The sequence below is a fragment of the Apodemus sylvaticus genome, chromosome 12 (assembly GCF_947179515.1).
Source record: "Apodemus sylvaticus chromosome 12, mApoSyl1.1, whole genome shotgun sequence".
Lineage (NCBI taxonomy): Eukaryota > Metazoa > Chordata > Mammalia > Rodentia > Muridae > Apodemus > Apodemus sylvaticus.
The window spans coordinates 58,956,381-58,976,916 of NC_067483.1; the positions used below are offsets into that span (position 1 = coordinate 58,956,381).

General features: G+C 42.7%; 1 protein-coding gene across 1 annotated transcript in view; it reads left to right on the plus strand.

Annotated features, from left to right (window-relative positions):
* Positions 1 to 20,536, plus strand: part of Niban1 (niban apoptosis regulator 1) — a 153,080-nt gene that overhangs the window by 55,387 nt on the left and 77,157 nt on the right. The window contains exons 2-4 of the mRNA XM_052200216.1: positions 9,449 to 9,579; positions 16,581 to 16,712; positions 19,601 to 19,715. Of these exons, the coding sequence (XP_052056176.1) occupies positions 9,449 to 9,579; positions 16,581 to 16,712; positions 19,601 to 19,715 (378 nt within the window). The remainder of the gene's footprint in view (positions 1 to 9,448; positions 9,580 to 16,580; positions 16,713 to 19,600; positions 19,716 to 20,536) is intronic.

Here is a 20,536-nt window from a genome sequence, read left to right on the forward strand (position 1 = left end):
GATTTTTTTTTTCTCACAAATTTCACAAATGCTCTATTACCAAATAGCATTGTGACCTCAGGACTGGTAAGCTCTTTACTTTAAAAGAGAAGAGCATTTGAGACTGCCTTCATCATCCATTGAGTTCTGGAATCTGTAAATTTCACCTGTGAGGCCTGGGGTCCACGCAGGGCTGATGGCATGACTACCATGAGAAAAATCATTTCCAATTTCCATAGAAAAGGGAGGGTGATTTTGGACAGTCTTGTGCCATCTAAATAGTTAACACTCTGGGAATTTGGGTGATTTAAGCAAACTGTATTTTTCGGGCATTGTAGTTTATCCTTTTACGTGGTCTCTCAGTTGTATATGACTCGGGGAATCTTAAGTTTAGCAATTAGCAGAGCCAGGCTGGCATTTTCCGAGTTCCAAAATATGAAGTTTGACTCCTGTGCTGAGCTGTGTCCTCAACTGTCACCAGTCAGGTTCCATTTTGGGTGCTGTTTGGGTTAATATCAGAAAGCCTAATACAGAGATTTGGCACCTGCTAAATTCAAGTAGCTGTGGGCCTGAATCATGTGGGCAGGCCTCAGATTTTATAAATTAAGGCATGTGAAAATAGTTTTTATTAATGAGTACCCTACCAGCCTTGTGAATAGTTACAAAATTTCAGCTGTCCCTCAGAAATGTTGGCTGTTCTACAGAGTTTTTCATGAAGTCTGTAACTGACACCTCCTTATTGCCACCCTGCTCCTAGGTAGGCAAATATAAGCCTGCCTGGTCCCCAAGCACTTACCAATAAATAGTTTTCACATCAATGACATGAATTCTATAAATGAATGAGTGAATGAATGAACTAACAATGGACTTCTGTGTTGGGGGTTCTGCATCTGGCGTGGTGTCAGAGGACAATTTTGTGGACTCGGTTCTCTGCTTCCACCTTTACATGGGGTCTGGGGGTTGAGCTCGGGTCCCTAGCCTTTCAGGGTGAGTGTTTTTTCCTAATCTTGCCAGCCCAACATAGACTCTTGAGAGATGAGAAACTGTATTAATGTAATGTATGAGAAAATGCAAACCATATTAAACTGATAAACTTCTATGTGGAGACAAGAAAAGTGGAGCAAGACAGAGATGGGCAGAGCTAACAAAACAAAGAAAAGCAAGGACAAAGTGTTTGCGCCGCCTACGAGCTGTGCAGAGAGCTTTCTGCATTAGAAGGAGAATCCAGGAACATCTCGAGACTCCGTCTCTGGTTTGTTTTGCGCCAGGCCTGACTTCTTTAATCTGCATGCCATGTTCAGTTGCAAGAAATGTTGTGACGATTTTGGGATACTTTGAAAGCCTCTGATAAAAGCCATGCAGAAAAAGACTTAATAATTATGATCAGACCCCCAAACAGCCTAGAGACTCCTGTCCCCCCGTTCCTGACTCAGTGATACCTGGGTTGTCTTGGTCCAGGGGAGGTTTTCGGATGGATAAGGATGACAAGCATTCTTCTTGATGTGTCTGGAAAGTCAACTGTCAGAGCAGCTTAAATTCTTTTTCACTTCTTGGAGGACATTAGGCAACTTAGAGAAATGGCCAAATAAATAAGATTTCTTCACATCAGCTGTGTCACAAGACAACTGGAAGCATGCTGTGAGGAATGACAAGGCGATCTTGAACATTTCCAAGCACTTTATCCAAAAGAAGAGGGGGAAACAAACAAAAGAAACACGAAACAGGGGCTGTTTGTCACTTCTACCCAACCATAGCTAAGGAAAGGTGTGTGTGTGTGTGTGTGTGAGAGTGTGTGTAAGTGCACGTGTGTGAGAGTGGGTGTGTACAGGTGTGGATGTGAATGTGTGTGTACAGGTATATGTGTGTGTATAGTGTGTGTGTACAGGCGTGTGAGTATGAGTGTGTATACATGTATGGTATTTGAGTGTGTGTATATGTGCTTGTGTATTTGAGTATGTGTGTGAATGTGTGTGTAGAGGTGCATGTGTGTGTATATATATATATAGTATGTATGAGTGTACAAGTAGGTATGAATATGTGTGTACAGGTGTGTGTATAAGTGTATGTGTGTGTACAGGTGTGTGTGTGTATTTGTGTGAGTGTGTGTGTGTGTGCAGGTGCATGTGTGTTTCTAACAATAGTAAAAGACAAACAACAACAAAACCAGAGCTCAGACCAGACTTCAGGTCTAGTTTTATACGTCTGTCCCAGATTCTCTTTTAACTTGGGAGAGCTGGCCAAAGTAGGACTTTTATTTTTCTGTAGGATGGGGTAGTAATTGAAACTCATTAGATGGGAGGGTATACCCACTCTATTAATATCTTCTCCTGCTTCACTTATTTGCATTCACTTGTGAACCATTGATTTGCAAATATATTATGCAGATGGAACCTTCATTTACTTCAGAGACCGTAGTTTTTTGCAGAAAACACTGTTTTTGGTTCTGTCTGTTTACTGTTGTTGGCTCCTGCCTCTTAGTATCCACATGCCTTTAGAGAACGAAGCTCTGTTGTCACTTTACAAGCTGTGTAGGCTTGCAATGTCGACAGAGATTATGAAACATTAGGGTCTCTAATAGTCTGAGGGCAAGTTCAGTGCAAACTCTGGTCACTGTTTCGGACCTCTGAGTATGAGTTTGGAAACCCAGGAAACTGGGTTGCATGGTGTATTCCTGATAGGCCCGCTTTATCCAGATGTGAGCCGAGTGACTTTAAAGCAAGCTCCTGGAAGTGTACGCATTTGTGTATTTCTCTGTGGATTAACATTGAAAGCGAATCACAGAGAACATGAGTTGGTTTATACACCTCTCACCTTTTACCTCATGCTGAGATTTGTTTCCCAGGGAGCCTGTGGAGTCTGCAGAGTCAAGGCTGCCTATGAATCATCCTGCCATTTCCTAGTGGAGTCTGTTAAAAGCCTGTCACCCGAGCTCCAGTAATAAATGTGTTCTCATTCTCTCCCAAACCCCCAACTCTCTCTCCGTCCCCCTCCCTTCCTCTTTCCCTCCCTCCCTGTCTTTAGTTCAATTATGGAGAATCCAATTTATCCTCATTCTCTAAGGCATTTACTTGAAGAAAGAGAGTCCTTGGGCATCATTGTATGTAATTAGATTTTTGCACCTCTGTATTGTGAATTGGGATTTCCAATTTTCCACCCTAAGGTGTGAAGTGATGGTGCTTAGCAACCCAAGATCATAGCTGATGCTAGAATTCAGGAGGACTTATAAATCTCTACAATCTCAGACACCCAGGAGAAATACACATCGGCATATATTATACTTTAAAATTATTGAAATTTTTGGAGGCATTTTCTTGTTTACCAATATTAATCTTCACCCGCAGCCTATGCAGGTCTTACGAAACTGTACCAAAAGCCGGCCCAGTTTCTCTTCACATGTAATTCATCAGTTACAGTGAAATAGCTATGGTGTTAAATTTTTTTTTGATAATTACCTTTCATAATGGAAATCTAACGTCTTAAAAACAACAATTTTTGTTTGCTTGTTTTGCATAGGAAAAGCCACAGATCAAGGGCTAAATAAATAACAGTGGATAAAAGTGATAATATAATTCTCAAAGGTTAGAAAAAAAGCATGTTTGAATTGTTTTGCATCTCATGACACAAAACAGTGTTTTAACTTCTTGTATTGTTTCTCTCTTTCTTTTTCTTTCTTTTTTTTTTGTCTTTTTTTTTGCTTGTTTGTTTTTGTTTTTTTTCGAGACAGGGTTTCTGTGTGTAGCCCTTAACTCACTCTGTACACCAGGCTGGCCTCGAACTCAGAAATCGGCCTGCTTCTGCCTTCCAAGTGCTGGGATTAAAGGCGTGCACCACCACTGCTTGGCTTCATATTGTTTTCTTATGAACTGGTTTTCCAAAAGGTGCTGAAATAGAGGAAGCTTCCCCTTTTGAAAAAATTTTAGACTTTAGAGCATTGGTTCTCAGCCTTCCTAATGCTGCAACCCTTTAGTACAGTTAGTTAATTGTGTTGTGGTGACCCCCCAACCATAAAGCAATTTTCATTGCTACTTTGTAACTAATTTTGTTACTTTCATGAATAGAAATGTAAATATCTGTGCTTTCTGATGGTCTTAGAGGACCCCTGTGAAAGAGTCATTCAGCCTCCCAAAGGGGTTGAGACCCACACATTGACAACAGCTGTTTTAGAGTATTTATAGTTACTGAAGTAACAATGAGACTCATTAGGAATGAAGCAGTCTGATAGATTAGAAACCAAATAACTGATAAATAGATTTGAGTGAACCATTGCAGGTGTGGGCACTGTTGTTCAAAGAACCTTCTAGAATAAAAAAAAAAACCAAAAAATTCAGATTTTTCCAGACTTTATATAAATTTCAGCCAGATTATCACATGTTTCTCACCTTTATAAACTGGTCAAGTAAAACAAACCAAGATATGATGTTAATCATTTCAGATATTTTCATGGGAAAAACGTATTTAAAAGCTTAAGAGGAATTAGCTTGTAAGATTCTGATTTCTGCAAACAAATATGCGTGGGGCCTCATGGCATATTCCTTTACAATATATAATGGAACCTCAAACCTTCCTTCCTGGGATGATGTCATGGGTTTCATTATTATGCTACATCGTGATGTTTTTAGTCTTGAATATTTACTCAGCTGTTCTCCCAATCATTTGCCAAATATTTATTGAGTATACATATACAGTATACCCTTGGAGGAGAGATAAGCCATATTTAAACAGTTGCAGCAAAAGTGGTGCACAGTTTGGGAGAATGCTAAAGGTGGTGAGATTGTTTCCAGCGGGCCAGATGGGCAAAGGATCCTTTTGGGCCAGCATTGGCCTTGAAGAGTGTGAAAATGGCCAACAGACGACTTCTGGGAGACAGGATTAGCTAAGGCCTGGATATGCTCCAGCCAAGGTTTGGATCGAGCAGTGTGATATATGACAGGTAGAGTTGGGTTCCTTCAGTGGCAGGCTGAAGAGTCACAGGCGGTGGCAGACTACTGAGGGATATCACACAAGACATGGCATAATCTGACGACTCCAGGCCAGGACTTAGAGATCTGTGTCTTCTGTCACTAATGAGGTCTTCCCCTTACAGCTTTCAGAAGAGTGTCCCTGCAGTCTCAATGCCAGGACTCTGTTTTGGAGAGCAGACACGCAGTTTAGTATCTGGTCTTTTGCAGCTCGTGACAGTTTTATCTTGAATGGGTCCCAGCAGACATATTGGTTTTGCTTCTCCTATGCTGTCCCTTATCCAAGACTCGAGCCCTTCTTCGTCGATACTCTATGAATGAAGTGTTGACTTTGTTTCTATGACCTTTAGGGATCTGCGTCTCAGTCCTAGCATTTCCCTCTTCTGCCCTGCACATTTTTCTCATTTTCTCATGTTTTAGAGCAGAGATTAAGAGGTTTTTGCCTTGCTGTGTTGCCTACACAGAGAAAATTTAGAGATTCTTATGATATTGAGAGGTAATAAAGGCTCAATAGAGGATATGGTGGTTGAGGTGGGGAAAAGGGAACAGATTTAAGAAATAGTGTAGAGAGGCTGGAGGGATGGCCCAGCACTTGAGAACACTCCCTGTTGTTTGGCAGGACCTGAGCTCAGTTTCCAGCACCCACACCACGTAGCTGGTCACTGTCTGAACCGCAGCTCCAGGGGAACTGATGCCCTCTACTGGTCTCCATGGGTACCTGCACACATGTGGCGCATACTCACACAAACATAAATAAAAATAAAGATAAAACTTGAGAAAGTGTAGAAATAAAAGCAGCAGGATTTGCTTGAACCTGGGATGAGAGAGAAGGGAATTAAATGGGCAGTGAGTTTTTGAGTTCATGCACGTGTGAAAACATTTGGTTTTGGAAGGGCCTGCAACTACCTTTCCTGTAGAAAGCTAAGTTTGGTGTCTAGCGCTGTGGAAGAGGCCTTATGGTTTCAGTGAGGATTGATAAGGGTGTAAACTGTTGCATTACGGTGCCCAGTATAGGCCGGAGCCACCAAGTAGGATCCGCAGAACTGTATCTGGGTCAACAGTACTATGTTCCCAATGGAGAAGAAGCCCTTCCCCTGACGCCAGCCTTTATGTGACCCACTAGCCTCCTTGTGCTGAAAGCTCTGACAGTGTGGCTTACATAAGATCCTGATATGGGGGCTCCTTATTATCTGTATTTTACAGGTGTGAGGATTGAGTCTCAGTGTAACACAGATGCTAACTGTGCCTTTTGCTTTCAGTTGGTTAATGCTAATGCTTTTTTGTAGTTGAGGTTTTTCAATTTAGTTTGGCTTTTTGCGACAGGGGCTCACTATTTAGCCCATACTATCACTGAACTGCCAAGCACTGAAATTGTAGGCACACGCCACTCTGCCTGGCATTATGTAGTTGATTTTTAACCCAGGGATACACAGACGTTGGCCTAAGCCAAACGTCTGTGGAAGTGCAGGCGATAATTTGTTTCAGGCTCAAAGTGGGTGGGACAGCCGCTCTCTAGTCTGCAAGACAAAATGTGTCCCGCTCAAGAGAACAGTAAACAGACTACTTTCTTATTTTTTATTTTCTTAGTTCATTAATTCAGCCTGAGGTGTGTCTCCTGGTACTTGGATAGGGGCTTCCATTATCCCCAACAGTCTAGTCACTTCTAGTTACTGTGTGCCAGCAACGGCACCAAGTACTTTTAATGAGGCATTTTGTGTGATCGTTACAATAATTCTGTGAAGCTACACCACACAGGCAGCAAATGGCAGAGATTCTTGCGCCCTCTTTGCCTAAGTCCAGAGTCCATCTTCCTGCCATACTGGTCTTGTTGACCCAACCCTGACTTTGCTTTTATCCTCAAAGTCTTCACTTTGGGTGCTCCTTTAGATGGGTCCAGACAGGTTTAATCTAATGTCTAGATGCATTTTAGATCAACATTGGGTTTTTTTCTTCATCTTTTGATGCTATTAGCTGTTTTGTTTTACATTTGAACCAGTCATCAAGTGAACACAAGAAATCTGCAATCTTTTCTTTGTAAGAGTGACTTGGTGGTGGTGTGTTGAGGGTGTCGTGTGTGTAGATATTCAGATCCCAGAAACATTTTTCTCATACAACAGAAGGCTGACCTTAAGGCACCTGGGTAGAAGCAGGGCACACTGGCAGGAGGCTTGGGGAAGTAGTAGAAAATCGACTTTAATAGCTTCACAGAAATCGTCATAAAAGAATGGCCACCTTCTTTCCTTTCATTATGGGGCTTGTAAGCCAGCAAACGTTAGCATCAACAATTAGCGTAGTTCTCTTCAGGCACACAGAACTGTGCTTCCCTGGAGCTAAAGGGCAAATGTTGCCCATCATTGACACTCTCATTGAGGGAATTCGCAAAGATTTCCCACTCCTGTGTAAGAAAATTATAGACAAGGATATAGGATTACTATTTATGCATCGCAATAAAAGCTAATAAAATAATAACCAATTAGATGCTTATAAAGCCTGAGTATATTAAAGTATTATGCAAATCCTGATTAATTGTAATACCATAAACTTAGGAAGCAAGCAAAAGCATGCTTGATTCAAATTATAGGGGCTTTTATTTGCATTTCTACAGAATCTATTATTAGTGGGTCTCAAAGGACCTCACAAGTAATAATTACTAAAGCCCATAAATATAACCCGTAAATGTCATTTTATTAAGGGAATACAAAAGAGCTCCCCTTTCTCATATACATTACAAGACTGAAAAAAAAAACACCCAAGCAGAAAGAAGTAGGCGTGTCTGCCCGTAGAGGGTCTTGGTATACACGGGTGTTTGGCTGTGATTTCACAGGCACACAGTCAGCCGTGGCTGTCAAGGTCCTCCTACTGAGCGTCTCCAAGTACCTGGCTCAGATTCATTTCTTTCTGAACTTTTACATGCCTAATAGCTCTGTGTAACTCTTGCCTGTAAGTTACATTTTAACATTCCTCTGTCAACTAAAACTTCAGATTTGTAAGACAAAAGTTAAGCCAAGCCTCCCATGAAGTATTTAAAAATATTTTAGAATGCTAGCCCCACTTTATTTTCCTCAAGTTCCTATCCTACCTATTGCAAGTTGGAAGTGTTTGTCAGAATAGATGTTGAGGCTCACATTTGTCTCTCTCCTTGGAAACAAGTATAGAAATGCCACGAGGGTTTCCAGTCTGGTTCAGAACTCTCCCATCTCCTGGACTAAGCAGGTGTTGGAAAGGCATCTGGGTCTTCCCCACTTCCTCCAACTCCAGGTCCTACATGATTGACAGCAAAATTTACCCCTAGTATCAAGACACCAAAATGTCACTGCTGGTCAGTGTGGTGATGTAGTTGTAACTTCACGATCACACATGCTTCCGTGTTACTTAGAATCAGAGAATGTGGACCCATGTCTACCTACCATACTTCACAGTCAGGGACAGTGGGTGTGGAGAGCAGAGAGAGTTGATGAAGGTTAGATGGGCGGTTGCTATCTCACAGTTCGGATGGGGGCCACAGTCCAGGTCTCTAAACTTTCAAGTCAGTTCCATTCTCTATCTCATGGTGACTGTATGACACTTTATATCACAAACATCTCCTAAACTAGGGGCATAGGAACAGAGGTCTCTCCCTTGACCCTCCCCCGTGTGTACATGTATGTGCCCTTGTGTGTGTATGTGTGTGCCCTTGTGTGTGTGTCCTTGTGTGTGTGTGCTTGTGTGTGCATGTGTGTGCACTTGTGTGTGCATGTGTACTTGTGTGTGTGCACTTGTGTGTGTTCATGTGCTTACATGTGTGTGTGTGCACATATAGTATATGTTTATGTGTATAGAGGCCAGAGGCTGATGTCAAGTGAGTTCCTCAGTCACTCTCCACATTTTTTTTGAGACAGGATCTCTCGCTGAACCTGAATTTCACTAATTTAGCTAGACTCCTGGCCAGCAAGTCCCAGAATCCTCTTGTCTCCATCTCCCTGGGGCCAGGATTTTTACATGGGTGTTGGGAGTCTCAATTGAGGTCTTTGTGCTTGCCTAATCAACACTTTACCGGCTGAGCCATCTTCCCATCTTGGTATTGTGTTTTTATCTCGGGCTGTGGAGGCAAAAAGACTAAAGGCTCAGCCTCCAGGTTCTGAAGAAAAATGAGTGATGTGTACACAGAGTCTGGAAGGGTGGGCTTGGGGATTCCTGCCATGGAGGAAAATGAGTAAGAAGTGAGAATGTATAGGAGGCAAGATAGAATTCTCTGAGGGGCACATTAGTGAGTAAAGTGTGCACTGAGAAAGATGCCCCCGACTACTGACCCACGGGGCCATGGGGACTCGTGGGCGCTTTAGCATTATGTTATATGAGTGAGGGTTTGAAGCAGGTGTAGCAGGTGTAGCAGGAGCAGCCGTCCCAGATAGCACAGGCTGCTAACAGCCCCTGGTCAGCAGTGGTGTTTGGGAGATGGGAGGGATACTCAAAGTGACTTGATAGCTATTCTGGGAGGCTATCAAATTTCTGATTTCCATATTTTTTTCCAGGGAAAACTGAGGCTTCTATCAAAAACTTCAGCCCCTACTACAGCCGCCAGTATTCGGTGGCTTTCTGCAATCATGTGCGCACCGAGGTGGAACAGCAGAGAGATTTAACGTCACAATTTCTGAAGACCAAGGTAACCCACGAGCATTTGACTTACACCTTTCCCTTGCCAGAGAAAGGGTTATAGATGCTAATATTTGAGTTATTTGAATTACAGTACTTCAAACTACACTAAAATCATTTCACGCTTTAAAAAAACACCTGAAGTGAGAATATATATGATGTCTTGTTGATCGTATGATCTGTACAAACAGAAAGCTACAAGGGTTCAAATCTCACTGAGTGTTTTTCCTCACTGATGGTTTGATACAGGAAATTCAGCTTGCTGTTGTGAAGTTCGATCTAAAAAACAAAATCATGATTACGTTTGTTTTGGTCAACGATCAAACACAATTCCCCCTGAGTTGCTTTTGATCTAGTATGTGAATTTCAAAACTCCCTACCTTCCTGGAGTTTATGCTCAGATGGAGGAGACAGACGGTAAACAGTGGAAGAAACTGACAACAGGCTGTGGTAAGGCAGTGATCAAAGCTTCAGACACAAATGAAGCAAGACTCCTGTCTGGAGGAAGTTGATAGGGAAGGAAGCCCTCTGTAGAAACAGCATCACATCTGATGACATCACAGATCAGGTGGGGAGAGATAGCTGGGGAACAGAAGTCCCAAGAAGATGGAGCTGGAAGTGGAAAGGACCTCCAGCCTTGAGCCCCCAAGTCTCCATGAGCCCACCCAGAGCTCTGAGTGAGGAAGAATAGTGGGCAGTGACCTCGGGGAGACAGGTAGGGACCAGAACCTGTAGGACCAATGTAAGGGCTTGGTTTTAAGAGTAATGGAGGGGTGGGGAGGCTTGGAGAGATGGCTCAGTGGTTAAGAGCACTGACTTCTCTTCCAAAGGTCCTGAGTTCAAATCCCAGCAACCACATAGTGGCTCACACCCATTTGTAATGAGATCTGACTCCCTCTCCAGGGGTGTCAGAAGACAGTACTTACATATAATAAATAAATATTAAAAATAATAGAGTAGTGGGTAGTTCTAGGGTACCATATACAGACTGATACAGAATTTTTAGTGTTTAGCTTGTTGTTGTTATTATTATTTTTAATTTTTTAATGGGCTCTCTGTAAAGACTAGACCATGAGGGAAGAAAGGAAGTGATGGCCACTGTGTGTATGCAAGTGCACATGTGTGTACACAAATGTGTGTGTCTGTGAATGTGGAGGCCAGAGGTCAACGCTGAGTGTCGTTCCTCAGAAGGAGGAAACCTTGGTTTTTGAGACAGGGTCTGACTCTGGCCTGGGCCTGTTCACTAGCATAGGCAGGCTGGCTAGTGGGCCCCAGGGCTGTGCAGTGTCTCTACCTGCCTGCCTTCCACTGGGATTACAAATGGCTTTTCAAGTGTGGCTTATGCTTGTGTGATAAACACTTCACTGACTGAGCTATCTCCCATCCTGGGAAGGAGGCAATTTTGACAGAGCTGGTGGGTCTGCTGCGAGATAACAGGGAGGAGAAAAGTAGCGAAGGCGTGGCTTTTCACATGAGAGGAAACAAGGGGCGTGGCTTTTCATATGAATGGGGCTGCATTTTACTCAGAGGGGGCAGGGGTAAGTGGGGGCCTGGGGGTGTGGGAATCAGTTCATTTCTTGCATCAAGTTTGAGATGTTTGTTTGCTTTTTAACATTTTTTAAATATTTGTTTGCTTTTAAATTCTTTTAGAAGATTTTATACTCTCCCCTCATTTGTGTGTGTGTGTATGTGTGTGTGTGTGTGTATGTGTGTGATTGTGCACTCTTGTTCACAGGTGCAGGGGGTCCAGAAATAGTGTTAGATACCCTAGAGCTATAGTTTTGGGTGGTTTTGAGCCATCAGATGTGCTGCTGGGAACTGAATTTGGATCCTAGGCAAGAGCAGCAACACTCTTAATCACTGAGCCAGTTCTCTGGTCCTGAGATCCTGAGCTGATGGTGTTAGCAGTGGTGGTAGTGGTGATGATGATGGTGACGATGATGATGGTGGTGGTGGTGGTAGTGATGCTGCTGGTGATGCTGCTGGTGATGATTTTTACATTCATCTGTGGACGGGTTGGTCAGGTGGATGGTTGTTCTGATCTGGAGCTCAGTAGAGAGATGGAGTCTGGGATTGTTAGCTCATAATGGAGAGCAGCCATGAGGTATGATGAGAGGACAGAGACTTGAGTGGAAATGCGCTCACCTCAGCAGCATTGGCAGATCATGAGGAGGCGAGAGTCCAGGCAAAAACACTAAGAAGAAACTCCCTGAGGACTAGGAGAAAGGGGTCAAGAAGACAGGAATGGGTGGACCAGCTGCTGCTGGATCTGAGTTAGTTAACCTGAGAATTCAGCATCATGGGGATCCTACAAAAGGGTCTCAGAATTCGGAGAGCACGTTGGGATGCACGTTCTGGAGCTAGAGGGACGGTCAGCAATTAAGAGCACCCATTGCTTTTGCAGAGAACTTGCATTTGGGTCCTAGGACCACCTGGTAGATCACAGACACTGGAGCTCCTAATGATCTGATGTCCTCTTCTGCTCTTTGGGGGGCACCATACACACATGAGGTACATACACACATATGTATATATACACATATATGTATATATGTATATACACATATATGTATATATGTATATACACATACAGTGGGAAAACATACACATAAAATAAATAAATTTAAATAAAGGAAAGAAAAGAATGTAAGTTCTAACCATTTATTTATTTATTTATTTGGTTTTTTTCGAGACAGGGTTTCTCTGTATAGCTCTAGCTATCCTGGAACTCACTCTGTAGACCAGGCTGGCTTCGAACTCAGAAATCCGCCTGCCTCTGCCTCCCAGAGTGCTGGGATTACAGGCGTGTGCCACCACCGCCCAGCCATTCCAACCCTTTATGATGGTGGGTGTAGTTGTAGCCTCAGCCCTGGGGAGAAAATGGAGGGGAGGGAAGACCACTTGGTCCCAGAAACTGGAGACCATCTTGGGCAACAGGCTCCTGCTTTAAGCAAAACCAATGCAGATTCTGTTTCCATAACCAGAGACTCAGACGTGATAAGTCCATCAGGAGACCACAGTTTTGATTAAGTGGTCCGAGTTTGCGAAAAGCTGTACACAAGAACTATAAAGTCGTCTTCAGCCTCATTTAAAGAGATCAGGGAGGTTCTTTTCATCTTTAAGCCCTGGGATTTGAAATGAAATTCATTTCATCCCTTAGATGAGTCTTAAAAGAAATAGCCCTGTCTCTTCTGTATGATTCATAGCAATTTTTTGCTTTAATGTAAGGTGATACGTTTGAAGGCAAATCATACCTATTTAAAAGGGAGAAGCCAGTGTAGCTTCAGCGACATGTCAGACGAGGGCACATTCCTATATTTTACATAATAAGGAAATTGTGCAGCAGAGCAGGATGCATCTTCTCCTCATAAAGAAAACTCAATAAAGACCTAATGAGGAGCCAAATAGAAATTCCTCTAGCACATACAGCAAGGTTAATGAGAGATGCTCATGAATATAAAAGAAGGAACTGGTTGTTGCTGGCTTGCCTTCTTCAACCCGAAACACACCTTTTAAAAAGCAGGAAGATGAAGCCTGGCACAGTGGGGTCACACAACTTTAATTCCAGTGCTCAGGAGGCAGAGGCAGAGGCAGGTGGATCCCTGTGAGTTTCAGGCCAGTTTGGTCTACAGAGTAAATTCCAGGACAGCCAGGGCTACACCAAGAAACCTTGGTCCCTACTTCTTTTGGAAAAGATGAGATGAGTAGGAGGTTGCTTTGAACTGTCTATTATTATCATTATTATTATCATCATCATCATCATCATCATCAGAGTCTATGCACCTCTGGCTGGCCTGGAACTCACAACTGAGATCCACTTACTTTCCAAGTGTCCAATGGAAGGTATATGCCATCATACTGGTCCAACTGTCAATTTGATCTCTAGAATCACCTGGAAAGGGCATCTTAATGATGAATCAACTTGGCCTGTGGACATGTATCTTTGGTACTATTGTTGCAATAAGACACTGTCTTAGTCAGGGTTTTTGTTCCTGCACAAACATCATGACCAAGAAGCAAGTTGGGGAGGAAAGGGTTTATTGAGCTTACACTTCCACGCTGCAGTTCATCACTAAAGGAAGTCAGGACTGGAACTCAAGCAGGTCAGGAAGCAGGAGCTGATGCAGAGGCCATGGAGGGATGTTTCTTACTGGCTTGCTTCCCCCGGCTTGCTCAGCCTGCTCTCTTATAGAACCCAAGAGCACAAGCCCAAAGGTGGAACCACCCACAAGGGGCCCTCCCCACTTGATCACTAATTGAGAAAATGCTCCACAGCTGGATCTCATGGAGGCACTTCCCCAACTGAAGCTCCTTTCTCTGTGATAACTCCAGCCTGTGTCAAGTTGACACACAAAACTAGCCAGTACAATTGACCCCTTGTCAACATGACACACAAACACATCACTATTAAGCCTCAACCCTTACTTTCTTATTCATCCCCAAGATCTAAATTACTTTAAAAGTCCCACAGTCTTTACATATTAAAAGTTCAATCACCTTAAAATGTCCAATGTCTTTAAAATTCAAAGTCTTTTAAAAGTTCAAAGTCTTTTAACTGTGGGCTCCACTAAAATACTCTCTTCCTTCAAGAGGGAAACATATCAGGGTACAGTCACAACCAAAAGCAAAACTCAAACTCCAAATGTCCAATGTCTGGGATCCAACTCACAATCTTCTGGGCTCCTCCAAGGGCTTGGGTCACTTCTCCAGCTCTGCCCTATGTAGCACACAGCTTGTCTTCTAGGCTCCAGCTGCCTGTACTCCACTGCTGCTGCTGTTCTTGGTGGTCATCGCATGGTACTGGCATCTCCAAAACGCTGATATCTTCCACTGTGATTAGGCTTCACCAATAACCTCTGCTTTCATCAGGGTGACAAGCCTCTGCTTCTATGCATGACCCCTTCAAGTCCTGGGCCATCAATTGCAACTGAGGCTGCACCTTCACCAATGGCCTTCTGTGGCCTCTCACTGTGCCAAGAGCCTCAGCTGCTCTTCATGACCCCTTCATGCCTTCAAAACCAGTACCATCTGGGTGACTCTTACACGGTACCAAGTCCAGCCACAGCACAAAATACAACTGTGGCTATCTCTGGAACACACTCTCTGTGCTCTCAGAAAACACTTCCAAGAAGATTTCATCTCAGTGATGCTGGTCTCTTCTTAATCACCGCTAATTTCTTAGCTCCAGCTAACCAGCATCAATAGTCCCAGTAACACAAAGGTTTGCTTTAGTGGTTCTGGTATCTTGTTACTCACAGCTGATTCTTCAGCCCCAGCTAGCCAAAACCACAGAATCTTCACAATCAAAACATGGCCACTGTAAGAGTCTTTACTCTTCCCTCTGAAATGTCACAAGCCAGGCCTCCATCTTTTGCACTGTTCTTAACATTGTCTTCCAAGCTCCTACAGAACTTTCCACGGAGCTCTTAATAGTCTAATGACTTTTCTAGCTCAAAGTTCCAAAGTCCTTCCACAGTCCTCCCCAAAACATGGTCAGGTTGTCACAGGAATACCCCACTACGCTGGTACCAATTTGTCTTAGTCAGGATTTCTATTCCTGCACAAACATCATGACCAAGAAGCAAGTTGGGGAGGAAAGGGTTTACTGAACTTATACTTCCACGCTGCAGTTCATCACTAAAGGAAGTCAGGACTGGAACTCAAGCAGGTCAGGAAGCAGGAGCTGATGCAGAGGCCGTGGAGGGATGTTTTTGACTGGCTTGCTTCCCCTGGCTTGCTCAGCCTGCCCTCTTATAGAACCCAAGAGCACCAGCCCAAAGATGGAACCACCCACAAGGGGCCCTCCCCGCTTGATCACTAATTGAGAAAATGCTCCACAGCTGGATCTCATGGAGGCACTATCCCAACTGAAGCTCCTTTCTCTGTGATCACTCCAGCCTGTGTCAAGTTGACACACAAAACTAGCCAGTACAGACACCATCACCAAAACAACTTATAGAAAAAAGAGTTTATTTGGGGCTCACAGTTCCAGAGGAGTAGAGTCTATGACTGTTATGGAAGGAAGCATGGCAGCAGGCAGGAAGCATGGCGGTAGGCAGGAAGCATGGCGGTAGGCAGGAAGCATGGAGGCAGGCAGGATGCATGGCGGCAGGCAGGCAGGCAGGCAGGCATGGCACTAGAACAGTAGCTGACAGCTCACATCTTGAGATACAACCACAGCCAGAGAAAAAGAGGATTGGCCTCCAAAGCCATATACTTCCTTCAACAACACCACACCTCCTGATCCATCCTTCCCAAACAGTTCCACCAGACTGGGACAACGAATTCAAACATATAAGCCAATGGGGTCATTCTCATTCAAACCACCACATTGAGTCTGTGGAGACTGTCTTAGTTGTTGACTGATGTGGAAGACCCAGCCTCTCACTGTGGGCAGCACCACTGAGCTATGCAAGGGAGATGAAAGCAAGCAAGCAAGCACGCACACATGCATGCAAACAAGCATGATACAACTTCCTTTGCTCTTGACTGGATTTAATGTGACTAACTGCTTCAGTTCCCTGAAGCTGTGGCCTGAAGTTTTAAGCCAGACAACCTCTTTATTCTCAATTGCTGTTAGAAGTCAAACTATTTTTATTACAACAACAGAAATTAAACTGGAACGAAAGGAAAAGAGCTAACTGATTCTAGACGTAACCTTGAGGCGTGTCAGTGAGTTGTAGTGGATACCCATAATGTGAATTCAGCACACTGCCTCAGTCATTCACACAGTTTATCAAGTATTTATTAAGTGCATGCAAAGGATATACCTTCCACCATATGCTCCCATTCCTAGTCTATATAGAGGGAAATGAAAATCAGAACGGTACCTTGTAACAAGTGTGGGCACTTTCGAGAATCCATGGTAGCCAGGAGAAAATAACAGTTTCCTCAGGATCACTGCACACCATAATTTCCTAAATTATTCCTCAAATATCATGAAATATATATACTGTTGGCCAGATATATTATCTTTTGTTGCGACAATTAATCATATCCATCTTCTTTAAGCCCCCACTGGAACCAGGAACTGTTTTGTATGAAGCTGAGCTCTCCCAGTTTGCTGAAGACATCAGGAAATGGAAGGACAGATACGTTGTGATTAAAAATGATTTTGCTGTGGAGAGCTATGAGAACAAAGAGGTAAGATATGCCCACGTCACCACCAGTTCTTGGAGTATTTTTAAAACATTGGCTAAGTTACTTAGCATGCCCTGGCCTTGGCGGTTGATTGATTGGGTCTCAATCAGTCTGCCAAATGTCTTATATGGATTTGAATGAATAGTAGTTGATCAGACACGTACTAGCAGTATAAGGAAAAAGATAGGCTTGGGAAAGGTGATGGCAGGTGAGTGTGGGAATAGCTTGTGTTAAGTGACAGGTGCTTGATGTAAGAGCTTGTTCAGTGATTACTCAACCTCAAGGTTCTTCTCGGCCCTCAGCTGGCCACTGCTCTCTGTCTCATCTTTCCACTCTTAAGCATCTCATCTGATACATGGCTGGGGGGTTATTACTCAGTAAGATAGTGACAGCATTTGTAGGGGTTCCAACAAACTTAGAGGGCCCTGAAAACTTCAGTCCATGTAGACTTAGGGGTTGTTTTTATTTAGTTAGACTTTTCCCAGATTATTTGTCTTGTCTTTACCAAGTGAAAGAAATAACAACAAACAACAACAACATCGAGGTTAGATGTGTAAAGCATCTATACCTGGAGGATTTAAGATTTTAATGTTTCTTCCCTCCTATAGAGGTTAGGTTCAGCTAGATCAGAAAGGACACTGAGCAGTGAATTTGGAAGTCTAAAGTTTAGTCAAGCAGGTCACTAATTAGAAATAAACTCTGGACTTAGCTGTCTCCATGTCTCAGCTGAACTTACCATGAGATTAAATGTTCCAGCAGATTCTGGAGAGCTCATGCTGTATGTGTTTCTCATCCATGCACATTCTCAAGTAGCCTGTGAAATGCTTGCGTATAATTGTGTATAACTCAATCCATAATCCACGCTCCCCACACACTACAAGCAACGGTAACAAATTATCATAGGTTTTTCATAGACATCCTCTTAGATGGCTGGGAAGAGGTGGAACATCTCAATAACATCATGCGCTTTGTGTTACGTCTTTGACAGTTACCAGATGCATGCCTTTAGCTAAGTTACATTCAGCCTCTCGTCTCAGTTTTCTCTTCTGCAGACTGGCAAGTGTAGCTCCTTAGCATGACATAAAAGAATGCACGGAGGCATTGAACATCTGGCTAGCCCACGTTTAGTCCCAAACTGAGCAATTGTTCCTGTGCTTGATACTAACTGAGAAAGCTTGTTATCAGATTTATTGAGTTTTTGCCACATTCAACAGTAAATGAAATTTCTTTGTGACTTTCCTTCCCCCCACTTGTAAAGATGTTCTTCCCCAATTTGAAATTTATTCTTTCTTTTCATTGTTCATTTTCAACTAATTAAGTTATAAAAATATGATGAGTAAATTTGATCATGACTAGATGTTTCTAAAAACCAGCGGCGTATTTAAATGAAAAGTCCATGTAGCTTGTCACCATCATTTGATGTTATAACAATAAACATCTTGTTTGTTAATTTATAGACATATTATTAAAAGTCACATAAGAGTTTGACATTAATTATTTATAAATGTCTTGTTATTTTATTGAGAGTCCAATTTGGTGTTGAACACAGGGAGGTTCTCCTTTCATAATTCATCCCAATTTCCCTCACATTTACTGGGGACTTGACAGATACAAGGATGTGTCTGGAATCTGTCACTCATGGCTGGATTGGTGCACGTTTATTCAACCTCTGTGAATTTGAGTTTTCTCACTTGTAAAATGGAGATAATATCATAGTGCTGTCTTGAGAATCAAATGATAATGTGTATAGACACTTATTATAATCCCAAACAAAATTCACAGTGGAGTCCTGTCTGAAACAAATCACTTCACACTATCCCCAAACCATTGAAAGATAGATTCTCCTGTTGTGCTCTGGGCCCCCAGTGCGCTTAAGCAGCAGGTCAGTAGTTCTTCCAAGCATTAAAGCAAGTTTCATAGCACTCAGTGTTTGTTTTGCTTGGGTCTCTCCAGGCACCTCTTAGAGATGGAGCATGTGTTATTGTTATTTTGAGTTCGTTGCCCAGATCAATGTTATTTTAGTTATTCCCAAGGGCACACTTTAGATTGTGGGTCCCACAGTTTCTGGGTTTTCATTCTCAACTCGCCCTCAAGTTACTACTTTCAATAATTTGTCAGCCTGCCCGTTGGATGCACACATTTGATTTCGTCTCATTTGTTTGTCCCTGGGGCGTGTCTGTATAGGCACTTAGCAGGGCAATGGATTTCATTTGGGTTTCTCAGACAGCAGAATGTCTTATCTGCCAGCCAGAATGTCTTCTGATGTCATAAAACTGCACTTCAATTCCAATGACTTCACTGCACAAGATCCAGTCACATCTGAGGACAAATGATCACACATTTTATTATGGCAACATTTTTGTGTTTTTGCTGAAACTCCATGGTAATCATAGTAGTTTTGTATTTAAAGTTTCCCTCAGCATCACATGCCCACATCAGTTGAATACTTTGTTACTTGTGGAGAGAGAAAGAGAGAGAGAGAGTGAGAGAGAGAGAGGTGGGGGGAGAGAGAGGGAGATTTCCAAATCTGTGGTTATCAGAATGAGTCAGAGACATCAGTGTCTGAAGTGGTGAACATTATATAGACATATAGATGTTACAGATACTCTGCTTTCCCATTTAAGAACACACCTCCTGTTAATCTCCCTGCAATTAGGGACTCTGGTTTTTCAGGAGTGACCATCAAACAGATGTTTTTGTTTTTGTTTTTTAAATACTACCTTATAAGCAGCAAGAATGCAAAAACAAACAAACCAACAAACCTAAATAACATAGTGTGGAGATGTCTATCGATGGGTATATATGTCTGGACTTGTTTATTTTTTAAGATTTCTGATGTTTTCTAAACTATGTATTGAGGGAAGTCATCCATACATGCCTTTTCTTCCTAGGCCTATCAGAAAGGAGCTGTTCCTAAAAGCAGGATTCTTCCAGCTGGTGGCAAGGTGTTAACCTCAGAAGAGGAATATAATCTCTTATCTGATAAGCACTTTCCAGACCCCACTGGTGAGTCCTCTGTCTTTTCTTGAACTTACTTTGTGTAGGTAGACCAGCAGTCCTTAATGAGGGTAAATTGTGTAGGTAGACCAGCAGTCTTCAATGAGGGAGATCAGTGTAGGTAGACCAGCAATCTGAGAGAGAATGGTTCCTTTCCAGAGACAATTGGCATTGTCTCGAGACCTGGAAGATGTGTGTTATAGATGATGCTGTTAAACCGCCCACAATGCACAGGGTAACCCTGACAATGACAGATGAGTGGCCTAAGGTACCAGTAATGCCAAGATGAGAAACCCTAAGCTGAATCATTAAACTTCATATTAATCTAGAAAATAGAATTACTTTACTGTAAGTCCACATTATACCTTTTCTATTACTTCACTTCCACTCAGTCACATAGGCAGTTGCTGTATTCCTGGCATATGAAAAATGTGTTCTTGGTTAAGTATCTTGGACCTCTGGGATATACTATAGAATTTGATAACTATACCCAAGACAGCAGAAATAAACAGGTATCCTGTGTGACATGTACAATTTCAGCAAGTCTTGATCTGTTAGGGATTATTATCTAATTTTGCTGTGATGTGTAATACAATAGTCTAAATACTTTAAATAACAGTTGCAGCGACTCAGAACTACTGTGTAAAAGAAAGCATTGCCTTTGTTCGCCAGTCTATAAACAATGCTGAGTGCCTGCAGAAGGAAAATCATTGGCCTGAGAACTGGGGCTGGGTTTTGTTGCAGCTCCCATTGTGCCACTAGCCAATGTTTTCAGGGGAACCCGCTCTGAGTACCTCTGGCTTCTGTTTTTTCTGCATTGAAATGGAGCT